This window comes from Notolabrus celidotus, chromosome 13 (genome assembly GCF_009762535.1).
Source record: "Notolabrus celidotus isolate fNotCel1 chromosome 13, fNotCel1.pri, whole genome shotgun sequence".
Lineage (NCBI taxonomy): Eukaryota > Metazoa > Chordata > Actinopteri > Labriformes > Labridae > Notolabrus > Notolabrus celidotus.
Genome location: NC_048284.1, coordinates 27,064,660 through 27,084,141, shown reverse-complemented (window position 1 = coordinate 27,084,141; position 19,482 = coordinate 27,064,660). Strand labels below are relative to the sequence as shown.

The following is a 19,482-nucleotide window of genomic DNA, read 5'->3' as shown; positions in this document are numbered from 1 at the left end:
TCTTTTAACAGGGATACTACTAAATAAAGAAAACAGTAATATAGTGAGATGAAAATATGACAACAGATGATCAATCATAAGCTTGTTAGGTTAATACGAAACATGGTACAACATGTTTAAGATTAACTGTCATTTATAATTCAATTTATCAATCCAATATCAAAAATATTATCCAACTTGGCTCTTAGTTATGCTGCTATAGGCTTAGACTGCCAGGTTAACTGGTGCACTAACCCACCAGTACCCCCCCCCATCACTTACTTTACCTCTTCCTGTCCCATTAAAGTTACTAACCATAGACCTTTCTGGAGTCCCTGAGCTCCCTTGTCTCAAAGGTTCCTCAGATGCTGTAGACGTCCTGCTGCTGTGGACGTTCCAGACTCCAGCTGATTCGGACGTGCTGGACTCCAGCAGCAACGGCTACTACAACTCGTCGCATCACTATCACTGCTCCCTCTCTCCCTTATTCTCCTCTATCACTCTTTCTAGACCCAATTCGGTCAAGGCAGATGTCTGTCTAACATGAGTCTGGTTCTGCTCGAGGTTTCTCCCTGTTAAAAGGAAGTTTTTTCTCACTGTGTATCTAGCTAAATACTGCAAGGTGCAATGCTTCTGGTGGATCGAGGTGGGGTAAGACTGAGTCTTGGTGTTGGGTCTCTGTTAATAGTTTAACATAGAGTGTTCTAGACCTGCTCTGTTTGGAAAGCATCGAGAGATAACGTTTGTTGTGATTTGGCGCTATACAAATAAAGATTGATTGATAATCCAGATTGATTGTGATTGAGTAATTTATTAAAAAATTATGCAAATTTAAAGATCATGTTTAATTTTGTGTAAATGTATTTTCTTACAGAAGACATTTTGACATGTCTCAGAAGGAAAAAGGTGAGAATCTAAACTTCATAATGGCTGAACTCCATTTGACAGCTTCAGATACAGGGTCCTGGTGTTGTGCACACTGCCTCACTCACAGCTTACTTACTAAAACACATGAATAAAATAGAGCCTTTATTAATGTCATTAATAACATCTCTGCTCTTTTTAAAACACAAGTCAGGATGTCTGCTGTGACAAAAAGCCTCTCCAACAGCTGGATGAAGGTTTAAAGACTGGCTTCTTGGTAGCAAGGAGTTCAGCTGAAGACATTTGAAGACCTGAAGCTAAAGTAATACATGACAAAGTAGTGGTCTCTGTTTTTAGACATTGGTCATACACACTGGGGGATAATAAGTCAGAGGCATGTACATGTTGATGGTCTTACCAAAAAAAAGACTTGTTGCTTGTTATTTGTGTCACAAAATATTTAATTGGTGTAGGGTTCACATGCAGCTAAAATACATTTAATAATATGCCTTCAATGTACAATATTTTACAGTGTACTACATGACCATTGCTTTGATAATACAACTGTGCAGCAGGAAGGACATCCAGGATTCATGAGGTTTGTTAGGCTCATTGAAAAAACTCAAAAGAAGAAAACAAGAAGGAAGAAAAAATAGTCCTTACCCCTAAAAAAAAAAAAAGAAAATTCATTGAGCAACAATTTAACAAATACCACAGACATGGACTGACAACAGTTTAAATATATATGCTTCTGTTTTCCAATTATGCTGCAACTCAGTCCTCAGGAAGAGAGAGATAAAGGTGTAGAGGTGTTTGTTGCGTTTCAGCGGGCGTACACAGTTAAAACAAGAGGACACATTGTGGGTGTAGCTCATGATAGGAAGAACAAACAGGAGACACGGGTGTAGTCCATGTCTGGAGTTAGAAACCAAAAAATTATCTTTTATAACCTTGAAACTGATGCAGCTTTAGTAATCTTTTACAGCATTGTTCTCTCTTTGTTCTTCTCTTTTGTGTACTGAAGTCACAGGCAGCTCATTTAGAACAGTTTTTAGTTTGCTGACATTAATCGCACCCTGAGGCTCAGTTGGTCTTGAGCAAGATTATGACTTAGAGAAAAGGTGGACAGATAATGTAGCAGTACTTTTTAGAAGAGACGATGATAAAGGCTGCAAGAACTCTGGTGTAAACTTACTGATACCCAGGGAGGGAACTCTTAAGTCTCCCTCTGGCAGTGTTAGTTACATAGATGTAGATCAGTTCTCTATCAGATGTGTTATGATTAGATGTTCATCACTGTACTATAATACAAAAAGCCTGCTGGTATAGATTTTTATTTTGAAGGAGTGTTAAGAAGCTATTTGTTTTTAGATATGAGTTGTTGAAAATAAGAGACAAAGATAAAAGAGTCCTCATGTGCTATGTGACAACACTAAAGCTGCTTTAATCAACTCAGTTCATTAGTTTTATTTCATTAACAGATCAAAATGACTGCCTGCTCCAAGGAATGACCCCACAGAGGAATCTCCAAACTACATTAGCATCTTTTAGCTCTGTTTTGGTTTTCTAGCCCACATCGTCACTGTTTTGGGCCTCTTTACTGTAGAAGGAAGATATCTTAACTACAATTGGGATCATGAACCTAGAGTAGGCTACCTGTAAAGCACCAATTAGAAGACAGCTAAGTTGGCAACTAGCCTTACATCGTGGAACATATTAAGCTTTATTTCTGAACGGATGCAAGCCAAGTTTGCAATATCACTTCAAAGCTCAGTGTTATGTTTGCAAATTCACTAATGAAAAACAAAAAAAGTTGATTGCTGCTTTAAAGAGAAGATGTGAAACACATGTAGAGGGACAGGTTAAAATGGTTTTGGACTTCGGTGAACAGTCTATTATTTATTTTTCTTCAAGGTTCAAGATCTCACCATCTGATTCACATATTGAGAGGACCTGAATGAGTACAAGAAGTGAAGCAGGAGCTTTGTATAGCACTCCAAGCTTTGTGTGTGTGTATATGGAACATGATATGGATGGATGTTAACGACTCAAGATACAGTGCTATCCCTCGTCCTTGTTACCTGCACTCTTTCTGTGCCCGAATGTGCTCGAGGGGTGAGTCTGTTTCCGCTACTACTGCCTGAAGAGTTGATTTATCTGTGATCATCTGAGTGGGGGATTTAACCTGATAAATGTGTCCTCTGTCTCATCAGCTGTTGAGAGTTGATCCTCCTCCTCCTCCTCTTCTTCTTCTTCTTCTTCTTCATCTTCTTCTTCATCTACTTGGATTCTTTCTCAGCGTTCAGCAGTGCAGAGCTGATGCCCAGCTTCTTCAGCTCGTCAACCAAATCTCCGTTCTGGTGCATCTGCAGCAGGATGTCACAGCCGCCCACAAACTCGCCGTTGAAGTACACCTGAGGGATCGTGGGCCAGCTGGAGAAGTCCTTGACTCCTGTGGAAGGCAGACAGGGTTTATGTTAGAGTCAGGAATAAACTGAAACCACACTGTATCAGGTGTCAAGAGGACGTTACAGTGGTTTTCATTAATATCTACTGCTACTGTCAGTTACAATGACAAGAAAAGAATTACAACAGATGTGTTCGTGAGGTTGGACCAGACACATGCTGCATTATGAGATCACTAAACTTTACATTCTACTACTTTAAGTATTATTATTTTTTAGATATATGTTTTTTGGGCATATTATGGGCCTTTATCCGATAGGACAGCTGAAGATAGACAGGAAATGTAGGGAGTAGAGAAGGACATGCAGTCAATGGTTGAGGCTGGACTCAAACCTACGACCTCTACGTCAATGGCTATAGCCTCTGTATATGGAGAGCTTAGACCACTAGGCCAACAGCACCCCGACTTTAAGTATTTTTGATGATCTCTTTACCATGATACCTGCTACTGCTGATAGTTAGGCAGCAATGTGAACATTTTATTATTTTATCCTTGAAGCAGAAAAAAAAAGGCGAGTGCAAGAATGTGAGTGACTCTGATTGGCCAGATTTTAGTGTTCAGATGACCAGGTCTGGGTATCTCCAAAACTGCTGTGGTCATTAACTACCACTGACTACCACCGTATTTCCCAGATTTCAATCTAATTGAGCATCAGAAGGATGTGCTAGACAACAAAGTCTGATCCATGGAGGCCCCATGTACCCACTTGCACAACTCAGAAGATCTGCTGCGAATGTACCAGATACAACAACACTCCTTCAGAGGTTTAGTGGAGTCCTTGTCTCCTCAGTTTAGAGACTTTTTGGACCTGGTCTGAGCAGAGGCAGGGTGGCACATCATTAGGCAGGTGGTCATAATGTTCTGGCTCATGGGTGTAAAACTTGTTAATTCCCTTTTTTACCTAGGGATTTGAGGCCTTGCAGAGGTCTATTGTGTGATATTATGAGAGCCAGTACCAGGTGCTGTGTTACATGCTCCGTCAGAGAGGGTCTGATCCCTCTGACATTACACAGAGTGAATCAGCATGACTCACCGAGCAGCTGAGACCACCTGAACCTTAAAGGTTAGCTGGTCATCAATTATGACACCCTGATCCCAGGCAGACTTAGTGGACATGAGTTCAGTTGATCCAAGCTGGATATTGATCTGATGTTGTATGGAGGGATCAGCTGGAATGACAAGAGGCTCAGTCTGTGACAGGTTGAGCTGAAGGTGGAGCTCCTTCATCCTTTTAGAAATATCAGATTTTACCGATGCTGATAATCTATCTGTCTCACAGCTATCATCTCGCTCTCTCTGACCTCCAACTCAGTCTCAGCAGATGTGTGTCTAACATGAGTCTGGTCCTGCTGGAGGTTTCTGCCTGTTAAAGGAAGTTTGTCCTTGCCACTGTAACTTGCTAAATGTTGCAAAGTGCTCTGCTCATGGTGGATTAAGATGAGATCAGACTGAGTCCTGTCTGTAAGATGGGACTGGATCTTATCCTATCTTGATGTTGGGTCTTTGTTAATAATAGAAGATAGAGTACAGTCTAGACCTAGTCTGTTTGGAAAGAGTCTTGAGATAACGTTTGTTGTGATTTTGTACTGTATAAATAAAGGTTGATTGATGATTGATCAGAAACACTAACAACATAAAATCAAAAGAGTCTAAATCAGTACTAATCTGTCTTAAGTTTCATTTCTGTTCATTAATTTCAGAAACATATGACACAAGCCCACAGACTGACACATATCCGTCATGGTTTGTCTTTTGTAGATGATGTGGTAGTTCATCTGTTGTATTTAGATAGATTATTTTTTAATTGTATAATGTTTTGACTTTTGTTTTTCAATATAAAACTTTCAGGCTTAATGGGTTATTTGTCCCAAACAATCATCCCATGTTACAAAAAAACACTAAAACTGATAAAAACTCGACATAAAAATAAAAAACTAATGAAAAATTCTGAACTATTACAACTTTTCTTGTCAGTATTTAACCTGTTTGGAGAGCTGCATAGATATGAGAACACAATCTTTACAAAAGCAATGTGCTTTATACACCAGTGTTACTTTTCAAAACACACTTCCAACATTATATTAATGTGTTATTTCAGTGTATTAACAACTATGATAGCAAACTACAAAAAACAAGCCATTTCACATTAAGATGAGTACATTTAGCGTTTACCCTTTCTGTAAACAAACCCTAGTCCTGGGAAATAAAGGGATGTAATCAGATTCATTTCTAAAGATTTAGTTTCACTGGATTTATCCGTAGCAATTTTTCTTTGTAGCCTGTTGGAGCGTTCATGACACTCTTTTTATAGTTGTTAAGACAATCTCATTTTCTAACTTGTAATTCTGACAATATCTGGGTGTGATAAATGCTTGCTAATGCTGTCAACTGGACCAAAATATAATTCAGTATGAACACAAATCTCAATTCAGTTTACTCAACAGGAGCTAGACACTGTTTGAAAGTGTTTGACTTTAGTTTGGGGTTAGGTTATTTGTACAAGGTTGGCATTTGGGCTGACCAGCTTGATACAATGCATGAATAAATACTGTTCTTCCTGTTTTGCCTACACTGAATAGCCTCTGTGTTCAACACTTGCAGGAGCATTTTAACAGGACATTGTTGGGAACTTCCCATTGTTCATGGCTTCTCAGAAGTCTTGGTCATATTCTTGTTTACTGCTTTAGTAATGATGAAGTCAAATAACTGAGCACTTTCTTTAAAAAGGAAAGTGTACATACTCAGTTATAATCCAGCACAAACGGATTGTGATGTAAATGATACTTTATGGTTCAGATTGTCTCTTTCAATACGCCATATCGCCATGACTTGGCATTAAACAGCTGTTGCAACATGCTGTAAGCCTCATTGACAAAATCCCATTAAAGTAGAGCAGTGATGACGTTGTTGGGGTTTTTTAAGTACTTCCTTGTTTATTAACCCGTTTTCTTCCATCATTTCAACACACAGGACAAAAATGTAACACTAAAATATGCAGTAAAGACAGAATGTTCATACTGATGGTGTCAGGTTTGACTGATGCACCACACCCTTTGGTCCTGCTGCAGAACACTGATAAACACTCAATACTTGGAAATCCCTGAAAGTAGTTGAAGATGGTCGTTGGTGAAAGTCTGATATGTCACATGTTTGAATGTAAAAATGAAAAAGTTGTTTCAGACACAAAGACAGCAAAGGGAGACTAATACAGACATTATACAAGTAATTTATTGTGGCACATTCACTGTCAGCATTACAGGAGCTCAGTTAGACTGACAGGTGACAACTTGTTGCTGTGGTTTAAAGAGAGGGTTACATCAGTGAACTCACCTTGTCTGAGGTCCTGGTCCTCCAGCACGTTGTACGCAGCATAGTCGTCAACTCCGTGCATCCGGAGAATCTGAACAACTGCATTACTGAAGCCACACATGGGCTGAGCCGGCGTCCCCTTCATAAAAACAACCACCTTGTCCTTCTTTACCATGTCACCAAGGTCTTTCTGGAGGTCCGCAGACGCGCAGAGGAGCCGGGCCGGGCCCCACCAAACACGGCTGTCGGCTTGGCGGGGCAGGTAGACCGCGGCCCCTGACCGCAGACACCTCGCAGTGGTTCTGATTAAACTGTTCATAGTCTTGGTTAGGTGTTACCTTCAGATGAAGAGAAGGAAAATCGCAGAAAGTTGTTGTCCGGGTGCTGTACGAGTCAGAATAACGCCAGCCAGTCCACACACTTCACTCTGTACAGGAGGGGCGGGACCTGCACGCTGATTGGACGGCTGCGCCCCAAAATAAATCTAACCTGGTTTCCTATTGGGTGAGGGACACGTCAATCACAGCAGTTACACAAGGAAAAATGACGACTTCATAAAAACAAACTATGAAATCATGACTAGTGATGCTTAGTCGGTCATTTATGTTTACATTTGACAATAAAAGCGAATAAAAAATAAATGTACAGAAATTATTAAATTATTGTTTCCGGGTTACTGAAGCCTTCAAGTACTTCCGGGTTGACTTCAGGAAAACGACGGCGACTGTTTGAAAGATGGCGGCGCAGATGCAAAAGAACAACAAGCCAGGGAAACCTGGAGGAAAAGAGGCCCAGCCTCTGGTCATCGCCAAGACTCCGGCGGAGGAGCAGCGTCTAAAACTGGAGAGGTTGATGCGGAACCCGGATAAGCTGGCTCCCATCCCAGACCGACCCAAAGAATGGAACCCACGGGCTCCACCGGAGTTCGTCCGGGACGTGATGGGCTCCAGCGCCGGAGCAGGCAGCGGGGAGTTTCATGTCTACCGGCACCTCCGCCGAAGAGAGTATCAGCGGCAGGACTTCCTGGACAAGATCTCAGACAAGATTAATAAAGACATAGAGTACCTGGATAAGGTGGATCAAAACCAGCAGGACGCCGACGACAGGACGGCCAAGCGCAGGAAGAAGAGGGACAAGCTGAAACAGAAAAAACTGATGGCGAAGATGGCCAAACTAGAGGCCTCAAACGAGAAAGAAGAGGACGCAAAAAAGAGCTCAAGCAGCAGTGAAGAAGAGGGTGAGAGAGAGGCTGAGGACGATGCCGAGGCTCCCAGCTTCATCATGGGGAAGAAATGACGCCTCCTGTCTGCTTTAGGCTGATGGACATTCTCTGCCAACACAGGAGACTGATTTAAGGTGGTGATCCTGGGGGTGGTGGAGGATGAAGCAGGGGGAAGATGGACACCAGAACAAGTGGGGAGGCGAAAAGAGCCTAGTAAAACAGAAAGTGCTCCATGGAGAGCTATCAAGTCCAGACAACCTCGAATGAGGACTCAACCTCCACTCTGGAAAATGGACAAAGATGTTGAGACACATATTTTTCTAATTGTATTACTGATTATTATCTCACTGAAGTGTTTGTAGTTCATATGTCTCCACTGTCAGGACAGATCTTCAGGGAATTGTTGAGTTTTCAAATTGTAAAATCAAGTTTTGATATTTTTTTTTAAAATTGTGACATTGTTGGAAATACTCTTCACTTCAGTGTATTCTCAATGTTTTAATAAAACGTGAGTCTACATACATTCTGTTGTACTATGGGTTTATTTGCGTTATATTTGTAATCTTTTTACGAGGTGTACCTTGTAACTGAGGTAGCATTCTGAAGAGAGCATGTGTTTTTGTGTATCTGGACCCTCTGATGTTTTTTAAATCTTTGCAGCCTTGTGAAGCAGCTCCTCGCAGCAGCTACTGCTTGTGGGCTCAACAAGGATGCAGAAAGTATTTCAAAGAATGAAAAGGCGTGACTCCTCGAGGCTCAGGAGTTTCACGTGCGATGTTCCTTGGACACAGTCCTGCTTTCCACGGTGGTGATGGGCTCCTCCTGTAGTCATCACCTTTCTTGAAGCAGGTAGAGTAAATAATGACAGCACGATATGGTTTGAAGCAGGGAGAGCTATTCCTGTCAGACACTGTCAGCTGTCACACAACTTTTTACTTACATGTGCAAACCCTTGCCACAGCTCATTGACCTGTTTGTTTCTAACTTCAGTTGAAAACCACATGCTTTAATTTTTGTATTACACTTAAATCTCTTAGTATAAGGGATTATTCTCTTAACTTTCAACATAAGTGTTTCTTCTTATATATCAAACACATGTTCATGTAAATCTACCACACCAGCCTTCTGCTGTAAAATTAGGTTAAATAATTGACTTTTGTTTTTTCAATATGACTGTGTTTATACATATTTCTACACATTATTTAAGTTATATTTTTGGGCTGTCATGCCTTTATTTGAAGAGGATAAGTTTGTGGATAGAACAGTAAACTGGGACAGAGAGTTGGGAGTGACATGCTGAAAAGGGGCCAAACATTATTAAAATATGGCCGCCTGCTTGAGGAATATAGCCTCTGTACGTGGGGTGCAACCAGCGCTTCATTTCTATGCATATTTCAATTTTAACACTGTTCACATTATGATTTCTTGATTTTAAAATGACATATAATACAAGCTTTCCAAGTTATACAGTTTACTGATAAAAGAAACACCTAATTTAGACTCACTTGAGTTCCCTGCTGAGTTACAAACTTACACATAACAGCTGAAATGAAATAAAGGTCACCTAGTGTGTATTTCACAGATTGTTTCACACCAATTTGATCAATCATTTCAGAATAAAATATGAAGCTTTTTGATCTTGAGTGTCTTCATTGTGTGAACACTTAAATGTGTTACTTGTTACACAAATATTTTACAGATGGACCCTTTATAACTCTTACACTGTCAGCAGGTTTAAACCTCCAGAAATGAACGAAGCCAGGCACATTATAATTTTCTCTTCATCAGAGGTTTAGGAATGTATTAGTTCTTGTAAAAAAAAAAAGAGCATCAATCACCTTACGTCAGACCTGCAGAAAGTCATAAACAGTGTTTATGGCCTCAAAACAAGACATGTTTGACCCTTGTTCTTTAATAGCATTTAGAGATTATTGTTGAAACACACATGGCTATAACTTAGTAACATCAACACAGTAATTATATTAACCTTATGAATGTCCAACCAACAGGCCAAATTGTGGGTTATATTATTGTAGAAGTTGACATCTTGTCAAGAGGATGTCAGCAGAGCTGCTACCAGGCCTGAAGTGTTAAAGCTATTTGAACCAGTGATCTCCTGTTGGGTCCTGCCTTTGTTTGAGTCCTAGCAGCCATAGAAAACAACCTGAGTTATATTGGTCAGAGAGTAATATACTCACCAGGGAGAGATACAGCAGACAAAAAAATCCCCAAGCTTTATTTTTTTTCAACACACTTCTATTTTCAAATGAAGTTCTGTTTTCCCCCAGAATAATAATCTGTAGATCTAATTAGTTAAATCGAAAAATATAACTGAGTACGAGTATAATGTGTATATTCTACACTGTCTCTTCATCTTATGCTGTAAGACTTCTGTACTCATCCCATGTATTATTGCACACATGTAATTCTCTTCCATTACACTGTCATGATGGGAAAAACAGATGAGGCCCCATGTGCAGAAAAAAAAAACTTTTTAATAACAAAAGAACAAACGGTACAAACCAAAAGTCACTTAGATGTCCAAGATAACTAAATTCAAAAAGTCCAAGATAAAACACAGGAAACACAAGGAAACACTGGAAAAAAGTAACATACAGAGAACACAAGGAAGTTGTACAATTATCAAACACAGGACAAGGGAAACAGAGGAACTAAATACACAGAGTAATTAGCACAGGTGTGATCACAGGACACAGGTGAAACTAATGAGGTTAATCAAGAAAGGAGGGAAAACGCACAAGAGCAGGAAGTAAAACTAAACTGGAAACACAGGGATCAGAACTACAAAATAAAAACAGGAAACACAACATTCTAGACTAAAAAACACAAGACATGGCACACTAATAAGAGGAAGACATGTGATAACTTCTAACTAACACAGAATACACACAGGGAGGAGCCAGGGCATGAAACACAGGGAAATGTACAAAACCAAGCAAGAACAACTCATGACATGCTGTGCAGATTCAGTAAAATACTTTTTATACTTCATTGTTTATTTTTATCTTATTATATTTAAGTTCCATAAGTGGAGCATAGATTTTTTACTGGCCGCTTTTATTTCTTTATTAAATGATGAAACATTCAAACTATTATTTATTCTGCTCATTAAATTCCTTGTGTTTGTAAATCTCTCTGGTAATAAACCTGTTTTTTTATAACAGAGGTTCACTCCTGGGGTCTGTTAGTGCATGTGAGTTAAATATGTGTCCATTTTGTCCTGGTTTACACAATAAAGGTTATTCTAAAAGGCTTACTCTGGGACGTTTGGCACAAAGTGATGACATCATCTTCATACATCAGCTTAAAAAAAGTTATGTCCAAATACAATAACAAAACCTCATCTAAACCTTGGCTTCATCTGCTCATTCCTGCTGTTTAAGCATGAGTATTCACTCCCTGAGTCTGAGCTGAGCATGTTTCTGTCAGTGAAGCACTCTGCTATGATACAATGATTTATGACAAGGCTCTGATGGACAACCACACAACCTGTAACTAACCCAGCTGATTCCTTCATTTTCACAGTCGAGAACTTTACACTAAAGCTTCCAGAGAAAAGATTTATGAACCGCAGCCTGCCAATAGGATTCAGGTTGGGTTGTCTCAGGGGAGTGGAATACAGAGTTGATCAACATCTTGGAAGGAGGTTTCAGCATGTTCAGGCAGGACACGCAGCCTCACTCTGCCTTTACTTCATTCTGTGAGGCAACCTCTGATCACCTCCAATAGCTAGAAGTGCCTGTCACGGAGAATAGTTCTTCTGTCTTATCCTGTCGATGGATCACTGGTGGGCTGACGCTGAATGAGAATGCAGGACAAGTCCAATGGGGATTCTCAAGAGAGGCCAGAGGTGGAGGTCAGCGATGACCAAGTTAAGCAACCTAAAGGTAAAGTGAAGGAGAAATTATTTCAGTTTGATGTTAAAACTATCGATACTACAATAAGTTACGGACTCAACTGAAAAAAAAAACCTATTCTAAAAGAACTATTTCTTTACATTTCTCCTTAACTGAACTTCATCATACTCATGAATGTGTGTCTGATTCTATCTGGTTGCCTAATCAAACACAGATGTGTCATTTGAGTGATGATTAGTTCCTACAGGAATCTTGTTGGTTGAATGTGAAATGTTTGACCGACAGAAGATTGAACAGCTGGTTTGTTCGTCTGAAAGGTCTTCGTAGACTACATTCTTTTAGGGTATAACATATCTGTTATTTCCCAGTGTTCTACAAGAGTCCTTGCTTTCCGTATACAAACTCCCCTCTGTGCTTTACAAACCGATACAGTGAAAACAGCCGTTTGAAAAATTTGTATCAATTGAGAAACTCTTTTGTCCCTGACTTTTTTTTTATTCTAGCAGGTAGCAGGAAAGCAGTCCGGCGGAGAGCCTTCACCAGATGGATAAATGCTTTGCTGGATAGCGTGAGGAATTAATACAATTCTCTTTAACTGTAACACTAATCCCTTCCTTCACTCTGATATTTTAGCTCATAAATGCAGTCAGCAGTAAGGTGTTCGTTTTTTACTTCCAGTGTGATCCACCAGTCGAAGTGCACGACCTGTTCAATGACATTCAGGATGGCAGACTGCTGATGGCTTTGCTGGAGGAGCTCTCTGGTTACAAACTGGTAAGAGGCATGCTTTAAATTAGAAAAGAAGAAGGAGAAGATATGATAACTTTCTTTTATTTTAGTTCTCAGCACGAAATAGTGGTATGAATGAACTTACCAGAACAAATATGCGAAGCTCCAAATATAATGACTCCTTGAAATGTTCTCATCAGCTCTACAGGTTCAGGTCATCCTCTAACCGCATCTTCAGACTGAACAATATTTCCAAAGCCCTGGCATTCCTGGATGATAGACATGTGAGTGTATTTGTTTTCATTTGATGTTATATTGTGGCTACATGTCTAAGATTTACATTTAGGTATAAACAAAACAACATGTCAGATGACACCTCCTCCCTGCCCTCTAGGTGAAGCTGCTTGGCATAGATGCCTCCAGTGTTGCTGATGGCGTTCCTTCAGTTGTTCTGAACCTTATCTGGAACATCATCCTGCATTTCCAGGCAAGTTTGACCAACATCATGAATCAATCTAACACTTTACGGTATCATTTCACTTGCTTGGGTGTATTTTGTCAACAACCTCACGCAAACTCTGCTGTCGTACTCTAAAACAGGTAAAGGAGGTCACAGGAGGCCTCCAGAAGCATTCGTCTTCTAGCCTCTCTTCCTTATCAATGAGTCCCTCCTCCTCTAGCGACCTCGTGCCCCAGCTGAATGACTTAAACAGCCACTCTTGCAGCACCCTGCACAGTGAAGGCAGAATGGCCTCCAGAAAGCCAAAGTATCATGGGAAAGCAATCAAGACGCTCCTGCAGTGGGTCCAAGGATGCACGTTAAAGTCAGTGTGAAAACGCTCTTATCTCTTAAAGTCACTTTTGTCAACCAAACATCCTTTGCTTAAACATTTAACCACAGTGATGAAACTAAATGCGTGTGCCAGCTGTGTGAAGGTTACATTTCTAATTCTAAGTGTAATTTCAGGTTTGGAGTGGAGGTGCGTGACTTTGGGAAAAGCTGGAGGAGTGGGCTGGCATTCCTGGCTGTGATTAAGTCGATCAACCCAGCCTTGGTTGACCTGAGGGAGAGCCTGGCTCGAGAGCCAAGAGAAAATGTTCAATTGGCTTTCAATATAGCTCATCACAGTCTGGATATACCACCCCTGCTGGAGCCTGATGGTAAACATAGACTGAATACAGAGCGTCTGATATTGATCCATTTAGGAAGCAAATATCTTTCTGCACCTTCACCTATACAGTTCATCGACTGCACCCATACTAGAAGTTATATCTCATGCTGTTATGATACCACCCATCATGTAGCTGGAGGAGTACATCAGCAGCACGTGTCCCCCTTTCAGACCAATTAAGAAACTGACTTTACTTGAAATGAGCAGCAGTTATCAGTGTGGTGCCAATCTTATTGTATCTTCTGTTGCCTGAAATCAGTCCCCCAACAGAGGGACTGATACTTAAAAGGTACAATTTACAATAAATAACCATCATAACAAGAACATAAGCAGTTATAGAGATCAGGTGTATTACCAAGTAGATTAACACATACAAGGAATTTAATAAATAGAATAAATTATAATTTAATGTTTCATCATTTAATAAAGAAAGGCAGCCAGTAAAAAAACAGTGATCCTCTTGTGGAACTTAAATACAGTAAGATAAAAATAAGCCATTAAGGAACAATAAAGTATAAAAAGTATTTTACTGAATGTGCACAGTATGTCTTCTTCTCTGTCTTCCAAACGGTGCATTTTGGGCAGCCACTCACTAAATAAAAAAAACTTGTGTGTTAGTTATTAGTTATTATTGTTATTAGTTTGTCTGTTCTGTGTGACTGTAGAAACAGGGCTATGAAAGATGGCAGCCTCTGTGGAAGGGGACCCGCCCCCATGTAGATATAAAAGACTTATTCCAGGTTAACAAAAAGTTTTTATATTTAGGTGATTCTGCACTATTTCAGACATATTTATTAACATTATATTCCATTTGAACCAAGTCTGAGAATTGCTGCCAAATACTACACACTGCACTTGTAAGTCATAGTCTAACTTCTTGATGTACAAATGTTTTCTTCTTTCTGCAGATGTGATGTGTTCCTCACCCGATGAGAAGTCCATCATCACATATGTATCTTTGTTCCTGGAGCATTTTGCAGGTGTAGAAGAGGTTAGTATGACTTCAGCAGTTTTACAACATTTTTATTAGATTTTTTTAAAGTTTTTTTTTTAAAATGAAAAACATTAAGCTATGCTGTTACTAGAAAAACCAGGGCTGCTTTGGTCCAAAGATGGTCTCCCTCTGTGGCACCGCCTCCCAACAAATTGTATCCTGCTTGCTTTAAAAATGTGTAAAAATCACAATGTGTGGTTTACTAAAAGGACTATGCATTGTCTTTGTGCACTTCAGGTTTTGGTAAAGCAATAGAGATATAGTTTGTATTGGTCAGTTCTGGAGGTGCCAAGAGAGAGGTTTTGTTAGATCTTGACATAGCCAGGCTAGCCATCTTCCAGTCTTTATGCTAAGCTAAGCTAAATGGAAGTTTGTATTAATCACTTTTAGAGGAAATATCAAATAAACCTTTTCCCAAAATATCAAACTTGTGGCTCCACCACTAAAGAAGAATGCATTCAGTGTCGCTGTAAGCCAAAGAAACATCTCTAAAAGTATTATTCCCTGTGTTGTCTTGTAACTGCATTTCTAAAACCATTTATTACAGGGTCAAAAGGAAGATACTGAAGTTGAAGGGATACCAAGTTTTGGATCACTTGAGTCAGTCACTTTGGGAGACATCCCTGCCGATGAGTCAGAAGCCAAAGCTTTGCTCAAAGGCTTTGAGAGGAGCAGTGAGCAGAGACTGTGGAGACGCTGGACCAGAAGGCACCCAGGGAGCTCTCGTACCACCTCGCTTCATTCAAGTGGAGCAGTTCCCTCTGACCTCTCCTCCAGCTGTGGTGACATCTTTTCAGCTTGTCGGAGCCAAGGTGTCACTGAACAGCAAACAGGCAGTCCTACAACCTCGACATACACCAAAAAGAGACGCAAAAGTGTTTTAAAGCCACCCAGTCCACTGGATGCAGGCATAGCCAGCCCAGAGATCCGTTCATGGATGGAGAAAGCTTCCACAGGTCAGAGTTACAGCAAGCCAAGAGTGGATGAAAGTCGCTTTTCTTTGAGCTCTGAAGAAGGGATCTACAATTTGTCAGCACTGGACTCAGATGAAGAGGAGGCCTACAACTACATCCTGCAGCTGAATAAAGAAGATGGTCAGCCTCAGACGAAAAGGCAAGTACCAAGAGTTGAAGAGGAAACTGCAGAAGAAATGTTCCTGAATGGACAGCAGGCCGAAGAGTCAAACCTTATGGAGGTACGTGACAATCTAACAGGCAGTGGATGCAAACATCAAGAAGGCTCTCCCACACAAAATGTTGAGGTGGTAGTAAGGGTCGAGTCATCGGTTCAGCAGGAATGTAGTAGAGACAAATTCGAGAGCAGTCCAAAAGAGATGGTGAACAACGGAGCAGTGTTTGACATGGAACCAGAGGACAAAAGCACATACAGAGAGGGCCACTCAGAGGACAGAGTTGTTAGGGCACAAAGTAATGATGATGCAGGTTATCTTTATGAGGTCAAGAGGGAAAGTGACAGGAGGGAGGGAAGGGAAGAAGACGAAGAACATTTGAGACTATTTAAGGATAGGCATCACAGGAGGTTAGGGACAGAAAAAGAGAAAGCTGATGCAAAGGAGGAAGAGACAAGAAACCAGCCAAACATTCTGAATGTAGAAGGATTCAAAGTAGAAGTAAATCTAAAAATCATTGTTGACAAGCCTGAGTGTGAAGGAAGAGAAGCTGGTGCAATTAGAATGAACACAGATGCTAAAGAGAACGGCAGCAAAGACAACACCTCCAGAGTGGAAGACTTACCTTCTAATGATGAAGACAAGGATTCGATGGAGACGGGAGATGAGAAAGACTGGGAACCTCAAATTAAGAGACGAACACTGAGGGAAACAACAATTGACCGTCCTGGTAAAGCTACCCACAAAAATGACACTAACGGAGGCGTGAAGGTCCATGGTGATGAATATAGTTGTACTTGTGCTGGCAGTGCAACTTCTCAGTCATTCAGGTGAGTCATGGCAGAAGTATTGAGTCTGGAAGCAAACAAACAGTACAAGTTACTGTAGCTAACTAGCTGGTTACTAAGTCTTCTTCTTCTTCTGCTGTTGTTTCTTTGTCTACCTGGTAACCAGCATTAGGAACCACTATTAGGCATTAAAGTAACCACATGATTTTTAGCACAATTTTAATATGACATTTTTTTAAAGACAGTTATCATTAATACAGGCCAATTGCAACAGCCCAATATCTTATCATATGGAATCATATCATATTGTATCTTGTTGTAATGTGACGTAGTAACGTATCGTAACATATTGTATCTTAGTGTAACATATCGTATCTTAGTGTAACATACCGTATCTTAGTGTAACATACCGTATCTTAGTGTAACATACCGTATCTTATTGTAACATATCGTATCTTAGTGTAACATATCGTATCTTACTGTTACATATCGTATCTTAGTGTAACATATCGTATCTTAGTGTAACATATCGTATCTTAGTGTAACATAGCGTATCTTAGTGTAACATATCGTATCTTATTGTAACATATCGTATCTTATTGTAACATATCGCATCTTAGTGTAACATAGCGTATCTTATTGTAACATATCGTATCTTAGTGTAACATATCGTATCTTAGTGTAACATAGCGTATCTTAGTGTAACATATCGTATCTTAGTGTAACATATTGTATCTTATTGTAACATATCGCATCTTAGTGTAACATATCGTATCTTAGTGTAACATATCGTATCTTAGTGTAACATAGCGTATCTTAGTGTAACATATTGTATCTTATTGTAACATATCGCATCTTAGTGTAACATATCGTATCTTAGTGTAACATATCGTATCTTAGTGTAACATATTGTATCTTATTGTAACATATCGTATCTTAGTGTAACATATCGTATCTTATTGTAACATATCGCATCTTACTGTTACATATCGTATCTTAGTGTAACATACCGTATCTTATTGTAACATATCGTATCTTATTGTAACATAGCGTATCTTAGTGTAACATATCGTATCTTACTGTAACATATCGTATCTTAGTGTAACATCGTATCTTATTGTAACATATCGTATCATAACGTATCATAATTTATCGTAATGTATTGTAATGTATTGTAATGTATTGTATCATAGCATTGATTTAAATCTAAAGGAATGAGGTTAAAAGTGATGTCCCAGAAAAAGTCAGTCTTTTTTAATTGATAATTTATTTGACAACAAGGAAAAAACTTTTTAAAACACTTTTTTCCTTACTACTACTTAAGGTATTCATACTTATAGTATTAAATCTAAAGATATTAGTTGCTATAGGTAATGAAATGATTGATTTGGAGATTTTCCTTTGACAAGAAAATCTAATTATTCAAAGAGTTTTACAAATAAACACGTTTGACTGAACTTGGAATCTAAACTTCCCAACCCCCCCAAAAAGAACTGGATAGAGTCAGCCAGACATTAGTATCTTGGCTTGTATGCTGGATGTAATTCCTGACCTATATATATATATATATATATATATATATATATATATGTACAGTGGAGTTAACGTGTTAATCCCTCTTAAAATACTCTCTTCTATATGACACTAGGTTACTACTGATGGCAAAATGCTAGTTAACAGGGTGTGCTACCATTTTGAGCCAAGAGAAGATGCTAGAGCAGATGGAGAGACTGTTTAATCACTTTATTAAACCCTTGTTCTTGCCAAGACCCCCACATATATTTCATAAATGATCATTTGATTATCGATGGGCTATCAATATATGATGATCAACAAAAAAATGTCACTTGAAGGGGAAATATGTACACGGTCTTTATAATCATGAGAGTAAAGCGCCTGACTTTATCATTCCTCTGTTTTCTTTTCTTTTCAACAGAAGAGGAGGATTTATTCCTCAATCTTTAGCGGCCTCTTGTGGTATAACCCCATTAGAGCTGAAAATGCTCTTGGTGCTGTGGATCTTGATCTACTGCTGCTTCATCCTGCAATTCAACCTCTGAGTCTCCCAGCAGTCCACCATTCATGCTGAGATATGCTTATCGGTCCTGTTTCCACTACTGTGCCCAACAGGGAGGCTTAGGACTGAATCTTTATCTGTGTCCCTTAATTTCCCCAAGGAAACATTTACTCATTTTTTTCTCACTGCCAGCAGACATAAGTTATCATTTGGTCTCTAGTTTCAAACACATTGTCCAGTCAGAGCCATTATGACTGCTCATTTTTCCTATGATTCACAAATTATTAGACATGTGTTGTGTGTTGTTTTACTTAATTTATATCCAAAATGCTCTGTTTTTCAGTCTCAGTTGGTGTTATCAACCACATGGTGGCATTGCAGCATCACAACAGCAGATGTCTCACACGACAGAGTGGTTTTACAACATTGTGTTTACTGCTGAGAATCCCGTATGACCTGCTGTTTAATTAGATGCTGTATTGACATGGTGAGATTAATCTCACAGTATTTAATGAGCACTTTGACATTTGGCAATCTCTCTATGTGTCTCTGATGGCTTCAACTGTAAACAGTTTCATTGTTTTTATCTCATAATGTATTATAGTTAAAGCTTGTCACTCTTTGGACATTTCTGTGAGATATAAATTGTAAAGCATACTGTGTCATGTGTGTTACGTTTGTTCCCACAGGATAGACCCAGGGATATAAAAACTGTATTTGTTCTTGCTGTCAATACACCTGGCAGATCTTTCTGTCTTTGGTTTCCACACAATGAAACTAGTGCAGAAATGAAGTATGCATTAGTTGCACAAGCGTTCAAATTCCATGTTGACCCTTGTGGGTATTAAAGGGGGGAACGAGGGTGCCCTGTCCTCAGTATCCACTACACACACACACACACACACACACACACACACACACACACACACACACA

General features: G+C 39.5%; 3 protein-coding genes and 1 non-coding gene across 6 annotated transcripts; 3 read left to right on the top strand and 1 right to left on the bottom strand.

Annotated features, from left to right (window-relative positions):
- Window positions 1-1,283: 1,283 nt before the first annotated feature.
- On the bottom strand, window positions 1,284-8,006 carry glrx5 (glutaredoxin 5 homolog (S. cerevisiae)). Its single transcript, XM_034699018.1, has 2 exons — window positions 6,641-8,006; window positions 1,284-3,295 (listed from the first exon to the last, which is right to left on the bottom strand). The coding sequence occupies exons 1-2, from the start codon at window positions 6,936-6,938 to the stop codon at window positions 3,123-3,125; spliced, it is 471 nt and encodes a 156-aa protein (XP_034554909.1). The 5' UTR covers window positions 6,939-8,006; the 3' UTR covers window positions 1,284-3,122.
- On the top strand, window positions 7,318-8,364 carry prkrip1 (PRKR interacting protein 1). Its single transcript, XM_034699017.1, has one exon. The coding sequence runs from the start codon at window positions 7,355-7,357 to the stop codon at window positions 7,913-7,915; it is 561 nt and encodes a 186-aa protein (XP_034554908.1). The 5' UTR covers window positions 7,318-7,354; the 3' UTR covers window positions 7,916-8,364.
- A 128-nt stretch (window positions 8,365-8,492) lies between these two features.
- LOC117824738 lies at window positions 8,493-8,769 on the top strand. The gene has a single exon (XR_004633668.1).
- Window positions 8,770-11,238: 2,469 nt separating this feature from the next.
- LOC117824250 (calmin-like) lies at window positions 11,239-19,260 on the top strand. 3 transcript variants are annotated; one of them, XM_034699695.1, is made up of 10 exons: window positions 11,239-11,749; window positions 12,223-12,287; window positions 12,398-12,493; window positions 12,649-12,732; window positions 12,843-12,935; window positions 13,049-13,272; window positions 13,416-13,609; window positions 14,529-14,611; window positions 15,162-16,573; window positions 18,468-19,260. In XM_034699695.1, the coding sequence occupies exons 1-10, from the start codon at window positions 11,665-11,667 to the stop codon at window positions 18,589-18,591; spliced, it is 2,460 nt and encodes an 819-aa protein (XP_034555586.1). In that variant the 5' UTR covers window positions 11,239-11,664; the 3' UTR covers window positions 18,592-19,260. The 3 variants fall into 3 exon arrangements, with proteins under 3 accessions (XP_034555586.1, XP_034555588.1, XP_034555587.1); XM_034699697.1 differs by lacking the exon at window positions 11,239-11,749 and adding an exon at window positions 11,976-12,062 and having other exon boundaries at window positions 12,226-12,287; window positions 18,468-19,259; XM_034699696.1 differs by lacking the exon at window positions 11,239-11,749 and adding an exon at window positions 11,978-12,062 and having other exon boundaries at window positions 18,468-19,259.
- The last annotated feature ends 222 nt before the right edge of the window (window positions 19,261-19,482 follow it).

What these genes read in the sequence shown, in the direction of transcription:
- prkrip1 (XM_034699017.1), top strand. Translation starts at nt 7,355, where the DNA reads ATGGCGGCGCAGATGCAAAAGAACAACAAGCCAGGGAAACCTGGAGGA.
- LOC117824250 (XM_034699695.1), top strand. Translation starts at nt 11,665, where the DNA reads ATGAGAATGCAGGACAAGTCCAATGGGGATTCTCAAGAGAGGCCAGAG. An exon ending in CCAAGTTAAGCAACCTAAAG is followed by an intron (nt 11,750 to 12,222) that starts GTAAAGTGAAGG and finishes TTTTTATTCTAG; the next exon opens with CAGGTAGCAGGAAAGCAGTC. An exon ending in AGCTCTCTGGTTACAAACTG is followed by an intron (nt 12,494 to 12,648) that starts GTAAGAGGCATG and finishes TGTTCTCATCAG; the next exon opens with CTCTACAGGTTCAGGTCATC.
- glrx5 (XM_034699018.1), bottom strand. Translation starts at nt 6,938, where the DNA reads ATGAACAGTTTAATCAGAACCACTGCGAGGTGTCTGCGGTCAGGGGCC. An exon ending in GGACCAGGACCTCAGACAAG is followed by an intron (nt 3,296 to 6,640) that starts GTGAGTTCACTG and finishes TGCCTTCCACAG; the next exon opens with GAGTCAAGGACTTCTCCAGC.